General features: G+C 46.2%; 1 protein-coding gene across 1 annotated transcript in view; it reads right to left on the reverse strand.

Annotated features, from left to right (window-relative positions):
- FAM20C (FAM20C golgi associated secretory pathway kinase) overlaps positions 1 to 19,701 on the reverse strand; it is a 77,294-nt gene that overhangs the window by 31,521 nt on the left and 26,072 nt on the right. Inside the window, exon 3 of the mRNA XM_087701739.1 lies at positions 8,188 to 8,266. Coding sequence (XP_087557865.1) covers positions 8,188 to 8,266 — 79 coding nt within the window. The remainder of the gene's footprint in view (positions 1 to 8,187; positions 8,267 to 19,701) is intronic.

Below are 19,701 nucleotides of genomic sequence, written 5' to 3' on the forward strand. Positions count from 1 at the left end.
ATACATAGATACATAGATATGGATGGATGGATGGATGGATGGATGGATGGATGATATAGATGATAGATAGATAGATAGATAGATAGATAGATAGCTGATAGATAGATAGATAGATAGATAGATAGATAGATAGATAGATAGATAGATAGATAGATAGATAGACAGACAGACAGACAGACAGACAGACAGACAGATGATCGATAGATACATAGATACATAGATATGGATGGATGGATGATATAGATGATAGATAGATAGATAGATAGATAGATAGATAGATAGATAGATAGATAGATAGATAGATAGATAGATAGATAGATAGATATGGATGGATGGATGGATGGATGGATGATAGATATAGATGATAGATAAATAGATAGATAGCTGATAGATAGATAGATAGATAGATAGATAGATAGATAGATAGATAGATAGATAGATATGATAGGTGGGTGGAAGGATAGCTAGCTAGATATGACAGCTTGCTAGCTATGGATGGATGGATGGATGGATGGATAGATAGAAAAATAAGGGAATGGATGGATGGATATAAAGATGGATGGATGGACAAAGAGAGAGATACACAGACATACATACAGTACATAAAATTTAGATGTTAGGTGGATGGATAAATAAATAGATGATAGATAGGATGGATGGATAAATGGACAGATAGATTTTTTCTCTCTCCTGAAAATGCCCTTCCCCAAGGTTTTGAACATTTAGCCTTCCATGTTTTGGAGAAGTCTGACCACAGGACTTGGTTAGGAGCTGCCAAACATTCGTTTCTTTTCCGTTCACAACACCCTGTAATTTCTGCCCTTGCTTTTTCTCTCTTTCCGTGGAGCTCAGCCACAATTGCAGGGGGCACCTCAGGCTGCAAACAGACTTGAGTCAACATCCCGGTTCCTCTACTTTCGACCCAGAGAAGGAGACATTTCTCGGCATGAGGAACATGGTGGACTGTCAACTGGTTGACCCTTTGAAGAGAGCAACCTCAACACTCAATGCTTGGTAGGCTTGAGCCTAACTTTCCACGAGATCTTGGCTCCGCTTCCAGGATGAACCCGCCGCAGTCTATGTTTACTGTTGGGTGAACACCTCAATTGTGGCCAGGATCCTGGGAATTCTAAACCAGCAATGGGAATGAGGAGATGGTCAAGAGCTTGAAAGGAGGAGATGTGGGCTGAGAGTAAATAATGTCCTACAGAGGCAAGAAGCAGATGGGTCTAATGTGGGCGAGGCTGTGGAGAAGGACCAGGAGAACTGAATAACAGAGTGACAGAGTTGGAAGGGACCTTGGAGGTCTTCTAGGCCAACCCTCACCTCTAGCAGAAGATCCTACACCCTTTCAGATAAATTTCAGACAACTATTTGTCTGAACTGGCACAGGCTTTCCTAGCCGAGCAGAGAGTTGGGCTGTTCTGACTGAGGCTTCCCCAGAGCATGAAGCAAACTCCTTGCCCAACAAAAACCCTTTTTCATTAATTCACTGTGAATTCTGCTCATTCACAGCAAAGTCTTTCAAGGGAGGATTTATAGTCACAGACCTTATCTGGCTTGGAGAGCTGCCAGGCCGATCTCTGCAGAACTTAGCAAGGCGTCTCGGAGAGTCACGAACCAATTAAGTGAACTGATTGTCTCCTGCAAACTCCACTCCCCTTTCGCTCCTCTTTTATTTCCCCTGGGAGGGGCCATTCATCATCTGCCTGTGGCCTTACTCCCAAGTCCACCCCAGTTCTTTAGCTGCTCCCTTCCTCTGGCAGCTCTGTGCATGCGAACACTGGGAACAGGCTCCAGATGTTCACCTGCCCCACTGATGTCTGATTCTGAAGGCAGCTGATAACTGGCATACGGCCCTGGCCCTCTCTCTGCTTCCAACACAGAGCCCTCATCAGAGCCTTCCCCAGACTCCAGGACTGGCCCATCTTCATCCCCAACCTCCTCCCTGTCCGAATCTGCTGCCAGCTCCATTGGCTGCCAGCGAGCCACAACATGGACTAAGAAACCCTCCAAGGTCCCTTCCAACTCTCTTATTCTGTTAAACGGTATAGGGTTTCCTGCTTGAGCAGGGGATTGGACCAGAAGACCTCCATGGTCCCTTCCAACTCTCTTATTCTGTTAAAAAAACACACCAAGAGGCCATCATCACACAATGGCTGTTAGAATCTTGCTGCAATTCCCTTTCGATTTGTGCCAAGGCTGTTCTTGTTTGTTGAAAAGAATTCATTAAAACACACACACACACATACACAGACACAAACAACTCTCCTGGGTGGCCGTAAACAGGGCCTTAGATAGGAGATACTTCCTCCAAGATCTGTAGTCCAACCAATTAAACTCCTAATGTGATCATTATTGTGCCATCAGCTATTTATGGAAAAACAAAACATTTCCACGTCACCAAGGCCCACAAAACCCATTGAGCAGATAGCTAAATGGTTGCTTGGAGCCCTTGAGGAAGGAATGACAAAGCACCAAGATTGTTCCTCCCAACCAGGAGAGGCGTCAAGAAAGCCCCAAAGCATCTACTGTACGTTATCACAATAAAATCTAGAATTGCTCGGTGGCCAAGAGACGAAATTAATTTGAGCAGCATGGATGCACAAAGCGAGAAGAACAACAGTCTTGGGTTTCATCCAGACCCAACTTCGGTGTCCAGGTGTTCTCCTGCGGCCAGGAGAACATCAACTGAAGTCTTCAACACAAGAGTATCTGTATTAGTGGCTATGATAAAGGAACAACATACCTAATGTTACATATCCTGACCGCAGCAGGAATGCTGTATGCCCAGCAGTGGAGGAGTGAAAACACCCCTTCAGAGTAGGAGATAATAAGGAAGATACTAGTCTGTGCAGAAATGGATAGACTAACGTTAAGAATAAAAGACAAAGGAGAGACAGAATATTATGACACATGGAACAGATTCTATCAATGGTTAGAAGCATAAGGTGGAAGTCTGAATACGAAAAAATTAGGGCAGGGGGGGACCTGGAATGAGATACTATATATGCATATTAGAATGAATATGATGATCAAAAATAATTGTACAACATTAGCACTGTTTACAAGATGCGGTGGCTCAGTGGCTAAGATGCTGAGCTTGTCCATCAGAAAGGTCGGCAGTTTGGCGGTTCAAATCCCTACCGCCGCGTAATGGAGTGAGCTCCCGTTACTTGTCCCAGCTTTTACCAACCTAGCAATTCGAAAGCACGCAAAAAATGCAAGTAGAAAATTAGGAACCACCTTTGGTGGGAAGGGAACAGTGTTCCGTGCGCCTTCGGGACTTGAGTCATGCCGGCCAGATGACCAAGGAGACGTCTTCGGACAGCGCTGGCTCTTCAGCTTTGAAACAGAGATGAGCAGCGCCCCTTAGAGTTGGGAACGCCTAGCACATAAGTGCAAGGGGAAATCTTTACCTTTTAGCACTGTTTAAGTAGCATATATGTCATCTGTTTCACTTTGGTTTTCATGGCAGGTGAAATGCCAGGACAATCACACTGTGTTCAATACACTTATATGTAAATAATAATAATAATATATTAAAAAAAAATACTAGGAACCTAGCACTTTTCAGACCTATTCCGTACACGTACTACTCCATCTCTCCTCTGGATAAAAGTTGGTGGGAAGGAATGGAAGCATATAAATAAACTTGGCGTGTTATAAAGATGACCACTTCCTGGGCTGTGGTGGAAGGGAGGCACCTCCTAAACCCCCATGCAATAATTTATTTGTCTTTTCTTGGCTTTGTGTGGGAGGGATGCTGCCCAGAAGATACAAAGGAGCAGAAAATAATATATCTGGTTTGGAGAAAGCTTGGGAAATACGGAACGGAACAGCGTCTCTTTCCTTTCCTTTTTGGGATAAAGAATGACCAAGCCGTCATTCCAAATCCCACATGTTTCTGGGATCTATTTGAAGGTTGAAATGGTATAGGTCCTCCTGCTTGAGCACAGTGCTGGGCTAGAAGACCTCCAAGGTCCCTTCCAACTGCCAAACAAAGAACCACGCTAATTTGCGTCCTGCAAAAAGGTTTTAAAGGCCAGTGCTCTGACGGATGAGCCCACTTCAAATCACCACTGACGATGCCTCCTCGGATGGTGACAAAATGTTGGCAACCAAATTGCCAAGCTTGGAGCTCAGACCCACAGCCCAGAAGCATTCTGTCCTTCACTACAACCCATCTCTTCTAGGGATTTTTAACCACTTTGAGGTGGGTCTGCGACTGAGGAAATGCAACATCCTTCCATCTTGTCTCAATCTAGTATTTTGGGGGTGGGGTTTTTGTGTGTGTAAAGATTAGGAATTTCCCTATGGAAAAAAATAGAACAGAATAACAGAATTGGAAGGGACCTTGGAGATCTTCTAGTTCAACCCTTTTGCTCAGGCACCAATAACAAGACTCTTATTCCTTACAGGTGCACACATCTAGCAGCAACCCACCACTGCAGCAGCTTCTCTGAGCAAGTGCAGAGTGCGGTTCCTTCACCACAAAGCTTCGGATTTTTGCAATCAAGGGAGAAAGATCTTTAAATCATACTCTGGGCTTTTTTTTTCTTGGATTGGATTGAGCCTTCTGATCTTCTGAGATGCAGGAGGAGAAACCACGATTCTCTGGGTGTTTATTGGTTGAGTTAAACCCGCCATCCTGGGCCCAACGTTTGGGAAGCCAGGCTCTGCCTGTCACAAGCCAGGACAAAGGGTGAGTGACGGAGGAGTAACACCTCCTTAAAAAACCTTGGTCCAGCTGGCCCGGCTGGGAGCCCCTCCTCGTAAGGGCCCCTTTCCAGGGTTACAGGAGAAGACGGTCGATGGTTTTGAAGGCGGAAGAGGGCTCTACGCCCCAATGGCAGATAAAGCGGCAGAGCCATCTTCTAGGAGAAGGGAAACTCCAATTGCAAACCTCCACCGCCTTGTGGCTCTATCCACTCCTGGAAAAGGCTTCAGGAGTCAACCTCGAGGCAAAATCTGGAGCAGGAGTCCCGGAAGCAGTTCGTAGCTCTGTACAACCACATTCTGGTGACTTCTGTGACGCAGCTGGAACCAATTGTATCGGCTCTGCCGTTCCATGGGACTATTTCAGCGATGGGGGTGGGTGGGATCTGCTGCTTGGGCAACAGTCTATCCTCCATATTAATCTACCCAGGTCTCTTTCTTTGGAGAGGACACTCCAGCTTTGACCTCTTCCCAGAGCACAATACCAAAGTCTTTTGAGACTGAAGGATGCCAATGAATTGGTTGATTTATTCCATTTATCTAGCTACCCCCTTATGAGTGGGACTCTGACGGGCTCCTAGCCATTAAAAGCAACCAGGAACAATTAAGATCATTTTTTTAAAAAAAAAAGAAACCTAACTCATTCTCCCTAGGGCAGGGATGCCGAGGTGGCGCAGTGGTTAAATGCAGCACTGCAGGCTACTTCAGCTGACTGCTAGTTCTGCAGTTCGGCTGTTCTAATCTCACCGGCTCAGGGTTGACTCAGCCTTCCATCCTTCCCAGGTGGGTAAAATGAGGACCCGGATTGTTGTTGGGGGCAATATGCTGACTCTGTAAACCGCTTAAGAGAGGGCTGAAAGCCCTATGAAGCGGTATATAAGTCTAACTGCTATTGCTATCTTTTTGGCACCAACCAGAACGTGCATGCATGGGGTATGCTGGAGCATCAGAAAACCCAAAGACAGCTGGGCTGGGGGTATGCGCATGCCAGCCAGCTGGTCTACAGAGTTCCAGCACACACATGCGTGCCAGCCATCTGGTCTTTGTGCATGCCTGAACACTGGAAGCCCAAAGACAGGTTGGCTGGTGCACTATGCCTGTTTTTTAGCCATTTTTCAGGCTGTTTGGGGGGCCATTTTTCAGGCCAAAAACTGGCCCAAAATGGCTTGAAACATCCTGGAAAACAACCCGAAAAATGTCCTGTTTTTGGTCATTTGCAGGTTGTTTTCCAGGGCTCCATCGCCCACAATGACCAGCTGCGCACCGGAAACCAAAAGAGCAGCTGGCGACAGTGTGTGTGTGGGCCCAGAGCGGGCTCTGCATGCCACCTCTGGCATGCGTGCAACAGGTTTGCCATCACGGGTCTAGGCTCACACCTCCGAAGATGGCCTCAACCAGCATCCTGGCCTGCTGATATTGCTGTATTACAACACCCAGCAGCCCCAGCCAGCAAAGGATGGGCAGGGATGGTTCTCCATATCTGCTCTGGCTAGTTGTATGGTGTGTTTTTTTCCCCCCTTTGAGTTTGCTCACTAGGGACAAGGAAACAAATCCACCCGTTATTGGGCACAGGAGATGGAATATTAAGTGGGGGCTCAAACGTCGCTTCTCTTTCCCCCTCCTGAGTTCTGCAGAAGCACTTAAAAGGAAATAATAATTTTGTTCTCCTGCAGCAGAAACAAAACCTGGGAACAAGCTTATTATCCGGGCGATGACGAATGCCAGTTCTGAATGGCTCCGTTAAGCCTTCGGGAGCCTTAAGTGACTTTGCTAAAACACTGCTTCGCTTCTTTTCTTTTCCTTTTCTTCTTTCTTTCTTTCTTTCTTTTCTTCCCTCCCTCCCTTCTCCCTTCCTCTTTTCTCTATCTTTTCCTTCCTTCCCTCCCTCCATTCTCTGTTTTCCTTTCTTCTTCCCTCTCTCTTTTTTCTCTTTCCCTCCCTCCCTCCATCCTTTTTCTATCTTCCCCTCCCTCCTTTCTCTGTTTCCTTCCTTTTCCCTCCCTCTTCCCTTTCTCTCTTCCCCTCCCTCCCTTCTCTATCTTCTCCTTCCTTCCCTCCCTCCTTTTTCTACCTTTTCCTCCCTCCCTCCATCCTTTTTCTATCTTCCCCTTCCTTCTTTCTCTATCTGTTTCCTCCTTCCCTCCCCTTCCCCCTTCTTTCCTTTATCTTCCCCTCCCTCCCTTCTCCATCTTCTCCTCCCTCCCTCCATCCTTTTTCTCTTTCCCTCCTTCCCACCTTTCTCTATCTTTCCCTCCCTCCATGCTTTTTCTCTTCCCCTCCCTCCCTTTTCTATCTTCTCCTTCCTTCCTTCCTTCCCTCCCTTTTCTACCTTTCCCTCCCTCCCTCCATCCTTTTTCTATTTCCCCTCCCTTCTTTCTCTATCTGTTTCCTTCCTTCCTCCCCTTCCCTCCTCTCCCCGTTCTCTAGCTTCCCCTCCCTTCCTCTCTTCTCTATCTTCTCCTTCCTTCCTTCGCTCCCTCCCTCCTTTTCTCTTTCCCTCCCTCCCTCCCTCCTTTTTCTATCTTCCCCTTCCTTCTTTCTCTATCTGTTTCCTCCTTCCCTCCCCTTCCCCCTTCTTTCCTTTATCTTCCCCTCCCTCCCTTCTCCATCTTCTCCTCCCTCCATCCTTTTTCTCTTTCCCTCCTTCCCACCTTTCTCTATCTTTCCCTCCCTCCATGCTTTTTCTCTTCCCCTCCCTCCTTTCTCTATCTTTTTCCTTCCTTCCTCGTTCCCTCCCTCCCCTTCCAAGCCTACCTAATCATGCCATGCTCCATCCCCCCCTTCCTGCTCCTTGATTGCTACACTAACCCCCTAATTTGAAAGGAGAATCTCCCTTGGGGAGCAATCGGAAGAGAGAATAGCCCACCGCCTTCATTTCCCAACATGCTTCCTTCCGCATTTCCAGGAATCCAAGTTTGTTTCAGAAATGGACTACAATGGTATTCATGTTGCCAGCTTCAAATTACAGCTGTAATTCACCAAGTCCAATTTCAAACGGTCAGATCCAGATGGGTTCGCCCAGCACTTGCATTTCAAGTTCAGAAATAGCAATAGCAATAGCACTTAGACTTATCTACCGCTTCATAGGGCTTTCAGACCTCTCTAAGCGGTTTACAGAGTCAGCATATCGGCCCCAACAATCTGGCTCCTCATTTCACCCACCTCGGAAGGATGGAAGGCTGAGTCAACCTTGAGCCGATGAGATTTGAACTGCCGAACTGCAGCTAGCAGTCAGCTGAAGTAGCCTGCAGTGCTGCACTCTAACCACTGCGCCACCTCGGCTCATATACCCAATGAATACATGCGTGGGCTACTACCTTCAATTTTTGGTGGATCCAAACTCGTGGTTCTCCACCGTTGTTCGTTTTCATAGCCAGAGAGGCTTCTCAAGTCATTTTATATAACAGAGGGGCAGACAGGCAGGCAGACAGAGAGACAGAGAGACAGACAGACAGATTCCCAACTTACTTCATGGGCTTGAACAAGGCCTGTCCATAATTCTGGAATGTCATGATGAGTTTGAGCTGGGTGCCTCCCGACTTCATGGCTAGGGAAGGAAAAGAGGAGGAACATTTCAGGAAAAAAGAAAATCCATAAAGCTTTACCATATGGCTTGGCTGACAGCTAGCCATGTGAACTTAGAAATTAGCCATCTGTGGAGGTATGTTTATTTATGCTGCAATCAGGATGAAAGAAGAATATATCTGTATCTATATCTATATCTATATCTATATCTATATCTATATCTATATCTATATCTATATCTATATCTATATCTATATCTATATCTATATCTATATCTATATCTATATCTATATTTCTTTCTATATCTATATCATCTATATCTATATATCTATATCTATATCATCTATATCTATATCATCTATATATCATCTATCTATCTATCTATCTATCTATCTATCTATCTATCTATCTATCTATCTATCTATCTATCTATCCATCCATCCATCCATCCATCCATCCATATCCATATCCATATCCATATCCATATCCATATCCATATCCATATCCATATCCATATCCATCCATCCATCCATGCATCCATCCATCCATCCATCCATCCATCCATCCATATCCATATCCATCTATCTATCATCTATCTATCTATCTATCTATCTATCTATCTATCTATCTATCTATCATCCATCCATCCATCCATCCATCCATCCATCCATCCATCCATCCATCCATCCATATCCATATCCATATCCATATCCATCTATCTATCTATCTATCTATCATCTATCTATCTATCTATCTATCTATCTATCTATCTATCTATCTATCTATCTATCTATCATCCATCCATCCATCCATCCATCCATCCATCCATATCCATATCCATATCCATATCCATATCCATATCCATCTATCCATCTATCCATCTATCCATCTATCCATCTATCTATCTATCTATCCATCCATCCATCCATCCATCCATCCATCCATCTATCATCTATCATCTATCATCTATCATCTATCATCTATCATCTATCATCTATCATCTATCATCTATCATCTATCATCTATCATCTATCTATCAATCTATCTATCTATCTATCTATCTATCTATCTATCTATCTATCTATCTATCTATCTATCTATCTATCTGGTTGATTTAAACATGAATATGTTGACTTATTTCAGTCTGGTATGGAAACGGGGAGGAAGCAATCCTAAAACATAGAATCATAGGGGTGGAAGGGACCCCAAAGGTCATCTAGTCCAACCCCCTGCTCAAGGCAGGACCTCTTATACTGAGGTGGGAATGGAGATTTTGCAGTATCCTTCCCTTGGAATTAGGAGGGAATGGGGATTTTGCAGTATCCTTCCCCTGGAGTGTGAAGGGAGTGGAGATCTTGTAGTATCCTTCCCCTGGAGTGGGGAGGGAATGGGGATTTTGCAGTAACCTTCCCTTGCCACACCCACCAAGTCATGCCCACAGAACTGGTAGTAAAAAATATATATGAATTTTCCCACTGGAAGGAAGGATTAAAATATGCAATGGCCAGTTTATTTGGCATCCTAATTAGCTTTAGACTTCACCCCCTTTCCTTTTTTGCCCATTTTATCTCACCCTCAAACTGGAGCTATTAGCTATACATTCCTTTAATTACTCCTTCTGGTATAATCTCGCCCTCCCCCACTACAAAATGTTATGCAAATTTGGTCCATTTAATTACTCTTCTGCTCCAGGAAAAAAAAAACTGAGAGAAAGAACTTCCAGCTTTGGGTATTTTTTGCTGATCCAGCTTTCTCTCCCATTTTACTCAATTTATCCTAAATAATTAGAAATTAAAAGCCGCCCAGCAATCTGAATCGAAACCGCCTGGAAGGAGCACGGTGATTTCCCATATTAGATTAAGCCGATATGCCGAATAGGCTAATTTTTTTCCAGAGGGCGCTTAAGGTTAGACAAACACACCATCGTTCTTTTTTTATTTTTCTTTCTTTTTTTAAAAAATTTTTGAAAGAAAACAACAAACTCCTGGGAGTTTGCTGAGGCTTTGCTCGGAGTTCTCTGCGCCAAACTTCACAGTGGCTCAGAGAACTCGCTCGGTTCTGCCTTCATCCCGGAGATGTGAACAAAAATAGATGAGACATTAAAAAAACATGATCGAGCACACTCGGCCGGGCGGAGTTGCTAGAACATGTCTCTAGCCTTCTCAGGAAATGGAAGAGGTGGCCTCGTTTTCAACCTGAGTTGACTGAACAGGCAGCAAAGTTTGGGAGAGGAGGGAGGGAGAGAGGGGCGGCGGGGGGGGGGAGGGTCCACCCCAGTGGCAGCTCCAGGTACCTGCCAAAGCTTCCTGAGAACCCAACACCAGGGGTGGGCTTCTGGGGGTTCGCAAGAGTTCAGGAGAACCTCTAGCTAAGATTCTGTGCAGTTTGGAGAACCCCCAAATCCCACTTGCTATTGGACCTGGGTACTTGAGAGACCGCCTTCTGCCGATTACCTCCCACAGACCCATTAGATCTCACAGATTAGGCCTCCTCCGTATTCCATCTGCCAGCCAATGTTGGCTGGCGACTACTCGGAGGAGGGCCTTCTCTGTGGCTGCCCCGGCCCTTTGGAACGAGCTCCCCGTGGAGATTCGGACCCTCTCCACTCTTCAGGCCTTCCGGACGGCCGTGAAGACCTGGCTGTCCCAGCAAGCCTGGGGTTGAGTCCCCCCCCTCTACTTGAATTTGCTGTGTCTGTTGTGCTTTTAAACTGTTTGTATTGTCTGATTGTCTTTGTCTTACTTTTTGTAATTTTCCCCTCCCTTGGCTTTGTTCAGCTGCCCTGAGTCCCTTCGGGGAATAGGGCGGCCTACAAATTGAATAAAATCCAAATCCACTTCTGGCTGGCCATGCCCACCCCTCCCAAGAGTCCCATTGCGACCCATTTTGGATGCAGGTAAGTACAGGGTGCATGCTGAGGCTCGGGGAGGGCAAAGAACGGACCTACAGGAAGTTCGGGTTAGGGCTTCCGATCTCCAGAGAGCCTCCGAAGCCTAGGGAGGCCTTTTTTGCCCTCCCGGAGGCTTGAAAAAAGCTTCCAGAGCCCGGGGAAGGCAAAAACACATCCCCCACCGTTGCTGTGGTACAGGAGATCAACCAGGCCATGCCCGCCATGGCCACGCCCACCCAGCAACCAGGCAGAGAAATCCTTGCTAAAAGTTTTGACGCCCACCCCTGCCCAATACAGATGGCCAACATCAACCTTGGGGTTCTGTCCCCCCAAGTCTGAATCGGTTTAGGGACAACCGAGGTCAGTTTAGAGGCAACTTGGAGAGGGAAGCTGGAATGGCCTTGAGGAACAGGTAGAAAAGTTACATCATGAGAAAAAAAACATTTTAGACAAGAGCAATGACAATAGCAATAACGTTTAGGCTTATATGCTACCCCATTGCACTTTAAATCACTCCTTTAAATCATTTAACCAACGTCAGGAAGGTTGAGTCAATCTTGGACCCCGTCAGGATCAAACTCCAGGCTGTGGCCAGAGTTTGCCTGCAATGCTGCACTTTAACCACTGCACACCCACAGCTCTTCTAGGAAGTGGGGTACCGAGAGTCCCTAAGGGTCACTAAAAAACCTTCTTAGTTCTCATGAAGGTAACGTTCTGAGCTAGGCCTCCCAAGATCATGGAGCCGACTCCCTGTCCCGATAAAACCTCTTTTATTTAGGTTAAAGGGAAATGCTCTCCAGCAAAATGCCAGCCAACAGTCTTGAGATTTCACAACTACAGACCTTGATCAGGCTTGGAGAGTTGCCAGGCCGATATCTTCCAAACGCCACGCTGTAGCAGCAATTCCTTGGCAAGAAGTCAAGGACAGATCTTCACCCTAATGAATGGAACTAATTGTCTCCTGCAAACTCCACTCCCCTTTCGTTCCTCTTTATTCCCTATGGGAGGGGCCATTCACTGTCCACCTGTGGTTTTACTCTCAAGTTGACCCCTGTTCTTTAGCTGTTCCCTTTTTCTGGCAGCTCTGCGCATGCGCACACTGGAAACAGGCTCCAGCTGTTCTTCTGCCTCACTGATGTCTGACTCCGAAGGGAGCTGATAACTGGCATACGGCCCTGGCCCCCTCTCTGCCTCCGACACAGAGCCCTCCTCAGAGCCTTCCCCAGACTCCAGGACCGGCCCATGTTCCTCCCCAACCCTCCTCACTGTCCGAATCTACTGCCAGCTCCTCTGGCCACTGGCGGTCCGCAACACCTGAAGGGTTGAAAGATCATGGAGATGTTTCACCGAAGACTCAGGCATGGTGCTAAACTGGCACATCCTGGGAAGACTGTCGCTGTCACAGCTGAGCTGTTATTGTGCAGAAACTCTTAGGAACATAACAGTTGGGGATGTTTTCACGCCTGCAGCCCAGCGGGATCATATATTCTGATTTATTTTTATTTGCTGTGTTCAGCACTTTGGGGTCATCCATCAAACGGGGCCTCCCAAAGAGTTGGGGCCATTATCATTCACCCAGTAACCGATCCTGTCCCTTTCTCCAGGGAATGAATGGATGGCTTTCGTGCTACCATCTACCCAAGTAGCTTCGTGTCCTCTGGGGATACTTAAAAAAGAGAGAAGGCGAATCAGAGGCGAATCAGAATTGAAAGCCAGCTAAAATCGCTAAGCTTCAAATCCGAAAATAAACAGAGAAGAGTCCTCAAAGAAAAGAACCACCTAAGGCACAAATTACGGTCATAAATTAGCATCAGAAACTCGTTAAGGTGCCCACGTGTGACCTAATAAAAATAGGAAGGCTTATGCCACCTTATATAAACGATGGAAACTTTTCCAGGTCAAAAGGGGCTATATACCATATTTTCCGGAGTATAAGACGCACCGAGGTTTTGAAAAGGAAAATTAAAAAAAAAAGTTTTTGCACTCTGCAAACCTCCCCCAAATGGTCCGTTTTTCACAAAAACTGGCTCTTTTGCCCCCCCCAAAAGGGCATGGATAGTCTTTAGGAGGCTTGTAGAGTGCTCCTGGGGGGTAGCCCTCCCCAATGAGCAAAAATTGCCCATTTTTTGCAAAAACAGGCCCGTTTTTTTGTCCCAAAAATTGCACGCATAGCCTTTAGGAGGCTTATAGAGTGCTCCTGAGGGCTGGGGGGGAAATTGAGCAAAAAATCACCCATTTTTCACTCATTTCTGCCCTCCCCAGCCCCCAGGGGCACTCTGGAAGCCTCCTAAAGGCTATGCATGACCATTTTTGTGAAGAGGGCGGGGTTTTGGAAGGCCAAAAATGCTGTATTCAGTGTATAAGACGCACCCAGATTTTCACCCACTTTTCTGAGGGAAAAAGGTGCGTCTTATACTCCGGAAAATACACGGCGTCCCTTTTCCTCTACCTTCCCTAACCAAACGCCCTATCAATTTTGGAGCTGACCGGAAAACCCGCCCCTTAGATGAGAGTCTTCTCCTGGTGCACCGTACTTCTCCCCCTCCAGCCGGAAACTCCTCCCAAAATTGTGGCACCAACTGGCGACAGGGAGCCACAGCAGGAGATGAAAGAACCACATGCGGCTCCCGAGCCACAGTTTGCTGACCCCTGTCCTAGACCATTTCAGACAAATGGTTGTCCAACATCTTCCAGTGTTGGGGCATTCAGAACTTCTGGAGGCAACTTCTATTCCACTGATTAATTGTTTTCACTGTCGGGAAATTTCTCCTCAGTTCTAAGTTGCTTCTCTTCTTGATTAGCTTCCACCCATTGCTTCTTGTCCTACCCTCAGGTGCTTTGGAGAATAGCTTGACTCCCTCTTCTTTGGGGCAGCCCCTGAGATCTTGGAAGACTGCTATCATGTCTCCCCTAGTCCTTCTTTTCATTCAACTAGACATACCCAGTTCCTGCAACCGTTCCTCGTATGTTTTAGCCTCCAGTTCCCCAATCCTCTTTCTTGCTCTTCTCTGCACTCTTTCCAGAGTCTCCACATCTTTTTTATAGTGGGGTGATCAAAAGTGGATGCAGTTTCCACCCGCTGCTCTTCAATTTTTCTTTCTTTCTTTCTTTTTCTTTCTTTCTTTCTTTCTTTCTTTCTTTCTTTCTTTCTTTCTTTCTTTCTTTCTTTCTTTCTTTCTTTCTTTCTTTCTCTCTCTCTCTCTCTCTCTCTCTCTCTCTCTCTCTTCCTTTCTTACTTCCTTTCTGGAGAAAAGTTGTTAATTGTTCTCATTGTCAGGAAATTTCTCCTTAGTACTAGGTTGTTTCTCTCCTTGATTCGTTTTCATCCATTGCTTCTTGGATGGAAACGAATCAAGGGGCAGGTGGCTCAAAGGAGAATGCAAGCAAGGGCAGGGGAGCAGAATACAATTAAAGGCTTGGCTCACAACCCAGCGAGAGTTGTGGAAAACCCTCCGGCGTGCATATGCTGAAACTCTCCCAGCGTTCTTTGCAGCCGAAAGAAATACAGGTGAAAAGTCAGCCGGAATCCAGGCTCCCTCTTCTTATTAACCAGCAGTGACTTTTCCCCTGCAGAATTTGATGGGGGGTCAAGGGGATCCGCCTGATCTGGGTGGATTTTTGTCTTTTGCTTCGGTTAATCTTTGTGTGAGGTGGCCTCACCTCCTCCCTGTCTTCCGTTCACTTGGCGCAGGGGTTGCTGAGATGCCTACATATTAAAGGCATCATTTGCATCTTTATGGCCTTTCAGGATTGCGTAAACAGTCCTGGATAATCTTTAGCCGGAGTTAAAGCATACATACTGGGGGACTCTAAAGGTTTGAGTGTGTGGGGGTGTTTGTATGTTTGTGTGTGTAGAGAGAGGGGGGGAGAGAAGGAGAGAGGGAGGGAGGGAGAGGGGAGAAAGAGAGGAGCTAGGAAGAGAAGGAGAGAGGGAGGAAGAGAGAGAAGGAGAGAAAGATAGAAGGAGAGAGGGAGGGAGAGAAGGAGAGAGAGAGAAGAGAGAGGGAGGGAGGGAGAGGAAGAGAAGGAGAGAGGGAGGAAGAGAGAGAAGGAGAGAAAGATAGAAGGAGAGAGGGAGGGAGAGAAGGAGAGAGAGAGAAGAGAGAGGGAGGGAGGGAGAGGAAGAGAAGGAGAGAGGGAGGAAGAGAGAGAAGGAGAGAAAGATAGAAGGAGAGAGGGAGGGAGAGAAGGAGAGAGAGAGAAGAGAGAGGGAGGGAGGGAGAGGAAGAGAAGGAGAGAGGGAGGAAGAGAGAGAAAGATAGGAAAGAGGGAGGGAGGGAGAGAAGGAGAGAGAGAGAAGAGAGAGGGAGGGAGAGGAAGAGAAGGACAGAGGGAGGAAGAGAGAGAAGGAGAGAAAGATAGGAGAGAGGGAGGGAGGGAGAAGAGAGAGAGGAGAGAGGGAGGGAGGGAGGGAGAGGAAGAGAAGGAGAGAGGGAGGAAGAGAGAGAAGGAGAGAAAGATAGAAGGAGAGAGGGAGGGAGAAGAGAGAAAGAGAGGAGAGAGGGAGAGAGGGAGGGAGGGAGAGGAAGAGAAGGAGAGAGGGAGGAAGAAAGAGAAAGATAGGAGAAAGGGAGGGAGAGAAGGAGAGAGAGAGAAGAGAGAGGGAGGGAGGGAGAGGGAGAGAATGAGAGAGACAGAGAATGGGCATCCAGATTAGCATAAAGTTCAAGATTTAAAGTCAAATGAATAGACTAACAGAAGGGACCTTGGAGATCTTCTAGTCCAACCCCCTGCTTAGACAGGAAACCCTACACCATTTCAGACAAATGGTTATCCAACATCTTAGAAACCTCCAGTGATGGAGCATTCACAACTTCTGCAGGCAAGTCATTCCACTGGTTAATTGTTCTCATTGTCAGGAAATTTCTCCTTAGTTCTAGGTTGTTTCTCTCCTTGATTAGTTTCCACCCATGGCTTCTTGTCCTGAAGGAGGTGCAGAATCCGATTCAAAATCTCAAAAAAAAAAGTGGGGCAGGGCCCTGTCCTATTGAGTTTTATATATCCAGATGTTTCTCAGTAATTTCAAGACCTTTCCACTCCCTTCCTAATCTAAAGAAAGTGGAATCAATCAGAAAAAAATCCATCCATAATATTTATTCGGGCGATGGCCCGCAAAGTTTAAAATTTATTCGGCTCATTGTCAGCGTGCAATTGCATTTATTTGCTTCATTTTTGCTTTTTCAAGTGTTTCCCTCCATCCAGTAGGCTTCGTGTTTTTGAAGGGAAATAATGACACCCTATGGTTTTCGCTTTTATGCAAAGGGAAAAGAGGGTGGGATGGAGGATGGAACCACTAACTCCTGCGCGGATAAAACCATTAGATTCCAGAATGTGCAACGTTTCAACTCGAAGATGTGATTCGAAGCCAATTTCCCTTATTCCCTGCCTCAAATCCTAACAGAAAACTCTGATAAACGGGCTGGAATAAACGCCTTTCAATCAATTTTGACAGCCCCAAAGAATGTTTTACTTCTCTCTCTCTCTCATCAAGTTTTCAAATCAAATCAAACTCCGACTTGACTTGTGAACTGAGACGAAAACATTGGAGTGGGGCTGATCTGCCTCTGGATTCTAGTTCAACTCTCGGGGAAGAGTTGAGTGGAAAAGGGCAAACAAGAAGTGTATGTAAAATGCCTGATTTATCTGTCCATGGAGGCTCTCAGTCCTCCAGATCACGGTGGTCTCCAAGGTGCTTTTTCAAAAGGCAACTGGACTTTGTTTTTTCTTGAAGACAGTTTGCTTCTCATTCAAAGGAGCTTCCTCAGTTCCAACTGGATGATGGGGAGTGGAAGGATTTATATTCCTTGCAGATAGAGCTGGTCGTTTGCGTTCTTTTTAGAGAGTCGTTGAGGCCACTTGGAGGTTTATCTGTGTCCTCGGGGTCATCGGAGTAGTGCAAAAAGGGTGTGGACCAGTGGTGGGTTTCAATTTTTTTTAGAACCTCTTCTGTGGGTGTGGCCTGCTTTGTGGGAGTGGCTTGTCGGCCATGTGACCGGGTGGGAGTATTCCTCCTCCAGTTATGTTGGCTCAGGAACTCTGGCATTGAAGTGTGCAAGTCTTAAAGCTGTCAAGTTACAAGACCCTTGCACCCCTAACCCTTTAGGAAAACAAACCCAGGGGTGTTCAAACTTGACAGCTTTAAGACTTGTGGACTTCAACTCCCAGAATTCCTCCTCTCGTTCTTCATCTTGATGATGTGCGGATGGGCGGGGAGAGGGAGGGAGCTGGAACCGGTTCTAAACGGCACTGTAGATTTGTGGAACCTCTTCTATAGAAGAGGTTAGAACTGGCAGGAACCCACCCCTGGTGTGGACCGACCCGGGGCGAATCCTGCAATATTATCCATTATTTGCCTTCATTCATTCTATGCAGTAGAAATGCGGTGAGCTGTGTGTGGGTCTATACATTGGGGAAACAAAACAGCCACTTCCTAAATGCGTGGCATGACGTAGGAGAACAAACCCACTGGGACTAGATTCAGCAGTCCATCTGCATTTCAAAAGAAGAAGGCCACTCTTTTGAAAACAGCAAAGTCCAGTTTGGACAGAGAGGACCACTGTTTTGAAAGAAGAGGGGTCAACGAGGCCGTCTGTGTCCAAATTAGTACAGCCTTCGTTGTCACTGTACATCATGCATACAATGAAATTGGACAGCCCTCTTTCAACAGAGGAGGAGGGATGCAACATCATCCTTAATCCTGGGGGGTGAAAATTTACACCCCTCAGAGAGGGCCTGCAATTTGGGGGTCCTCCTGGATTCGCAGCTGACACTGGAACATCATCTGTCGGCTGTGACCAAGGGGGCCTTTGCCCAGGTTCACCTGGTGCACCAATTGCGGCCCTATTTGGATTGGGAAGCACTTCAAACGGTTATTCACGCCCTTGTCACCTCAAGGCTGGATTATTGCAACACACTCTACATGGGGCTACCCTTGAAAAGCGTTCGGAGACTGCAGCTAGTCCAGAATGCGGCCACGCGAGCGATATTGGGTGTACCGAGGTACACCCACGTTACACCTGTCCTCCGCGAGCTGCACTGGCTACCAATTGGTCTCCGGCTGCAATTCAAGGTGTTGGTTATTACCTTTAAAGCCCTACATGCCTTAGGGCCAGTGTACCTGCGAGACCGCCTACTGCCCCATACCTCCCAGCGGCTGGTGAGATCCCACAGATTGGGCCTCCTTCAGATGCCGTCAGCCAGACAATGTCGGCTGGCGGCTCCCCGGAGGAGAGCCTTCTCTGTGGCTGCTCCGACCCTTTGGAATGAGCTACCCCCAGAGATCCGGACCCTACCCACTCTCATGGCCTTCAGGAAAGCTGTTAAAACCTGGCTATTCCGGCAGGCCTGGGGCTGTTGACCTCACTGTTTGAGGTCCAGCCCCGATTAAAACGAATGCGTGTGTTGTGATTTTAAATCTGTCTTTTTATTATTTCTTTCTTCCTCTTCTTTTTGTAAGCCGGCCGGAGTCCTTCGGGATTGGGCGGCATATAAATTTTATTAATAAAATAAAATAATAAAATAAATCATCTATCCAGTCTACAACACGGTCCTTTCAACCGGTCCAAGAAGGCTCCGCATCCATTTGCACCACTCAGGTGACCCTGAGGACACAGATAAACCTCCAAGTGGCCTCAACAACTCTCAGGAAGTGTGCAAATGACCAGATGACTGGAAGGAATAGACATCCTTCCATCCCCCACCATTCAGTCAGAACTAAAGAAGCTTCTTGGATGAGAAGCGAGAGGAAGGAAAAACAAAGAAAGTTCAGTTGCCACTTGAAAAAAAAAAAACACCTTTGGGCCGTGCCGAGTTTATCATTCAGAAGATCTCCGACTCAACTATGGAGATCAGAAGGAGAAACCAATCGTGTTTCTCTACTTCTCCTGCCAAACGCTTTCCGCATCTAGAAAGGACGAGCACCAAGGGCAGAATTACAATCAAACTCTTCTTATTCAAGAACTGTGAAAGGTAAAGGTTCCCCTCGCGCATGTGCTGGTCATTCCCGACTCTAGGGGGCGGTGCTCATCTCCGTTTCAAAGCCGAAGAGCCAGCGCTGTCCAAAGATGTCTCCGTGGTCATGTGGCTGGCATGACTCAACGCTGAAGGAGCACGGAGCGCGGTTACCTTCCCACCAACGGTGGTTCCTATTTTTTAGACAAGTTGGACTAGATGACTTACTAGGTCTCTTCCAATCTGCATAGTGGTTTACGCAAAGTCCTCATCCTTTCCATAACTCTGCAAGTCTTTTTTAAAAAAATTAAATGATCCACCCAAATGGAAAGTACTGGGGAAGTTAGAAATGAACTCATAACCTCTTAAATGGAATAATAATAATATAAGAATATAAGAATAATAATATAAGAATATAAGAAGAATAATATAAGAATGGCAAATAAAAAGAATAACTATGTGAATGTATATCTATAACTGTATGTAAGAGAATAAATGACCGTAAAAATATAAAGCATAATATAGGTAAATAATATTTGGTCATAAGTAGCTAAGTATAAATAAATAAAGAATTGTACATAAAAATGGACAACGAACAAGGAGATTATGAACGCAAG

Source organism: Thamnophis sirtalis, unplaced genomic scaffold (genome assembly GCF_051295495.1).
Source record: "Thamnophis sirtalis isolate CommonGarterSnake01/CBP01778 unplaced genomic scaffold, rThaSir2_p1.2 scaffold_14, whole genome shotgun sequence".
In the NCBI taxonomy this organism is placed as follows: domain Eukaryota; kingdom Metazoa; phylum Chordata; class Lepidosauria; order Squamata; family Natricidae; genus Thamnophis; species Thamnophis sirtalis.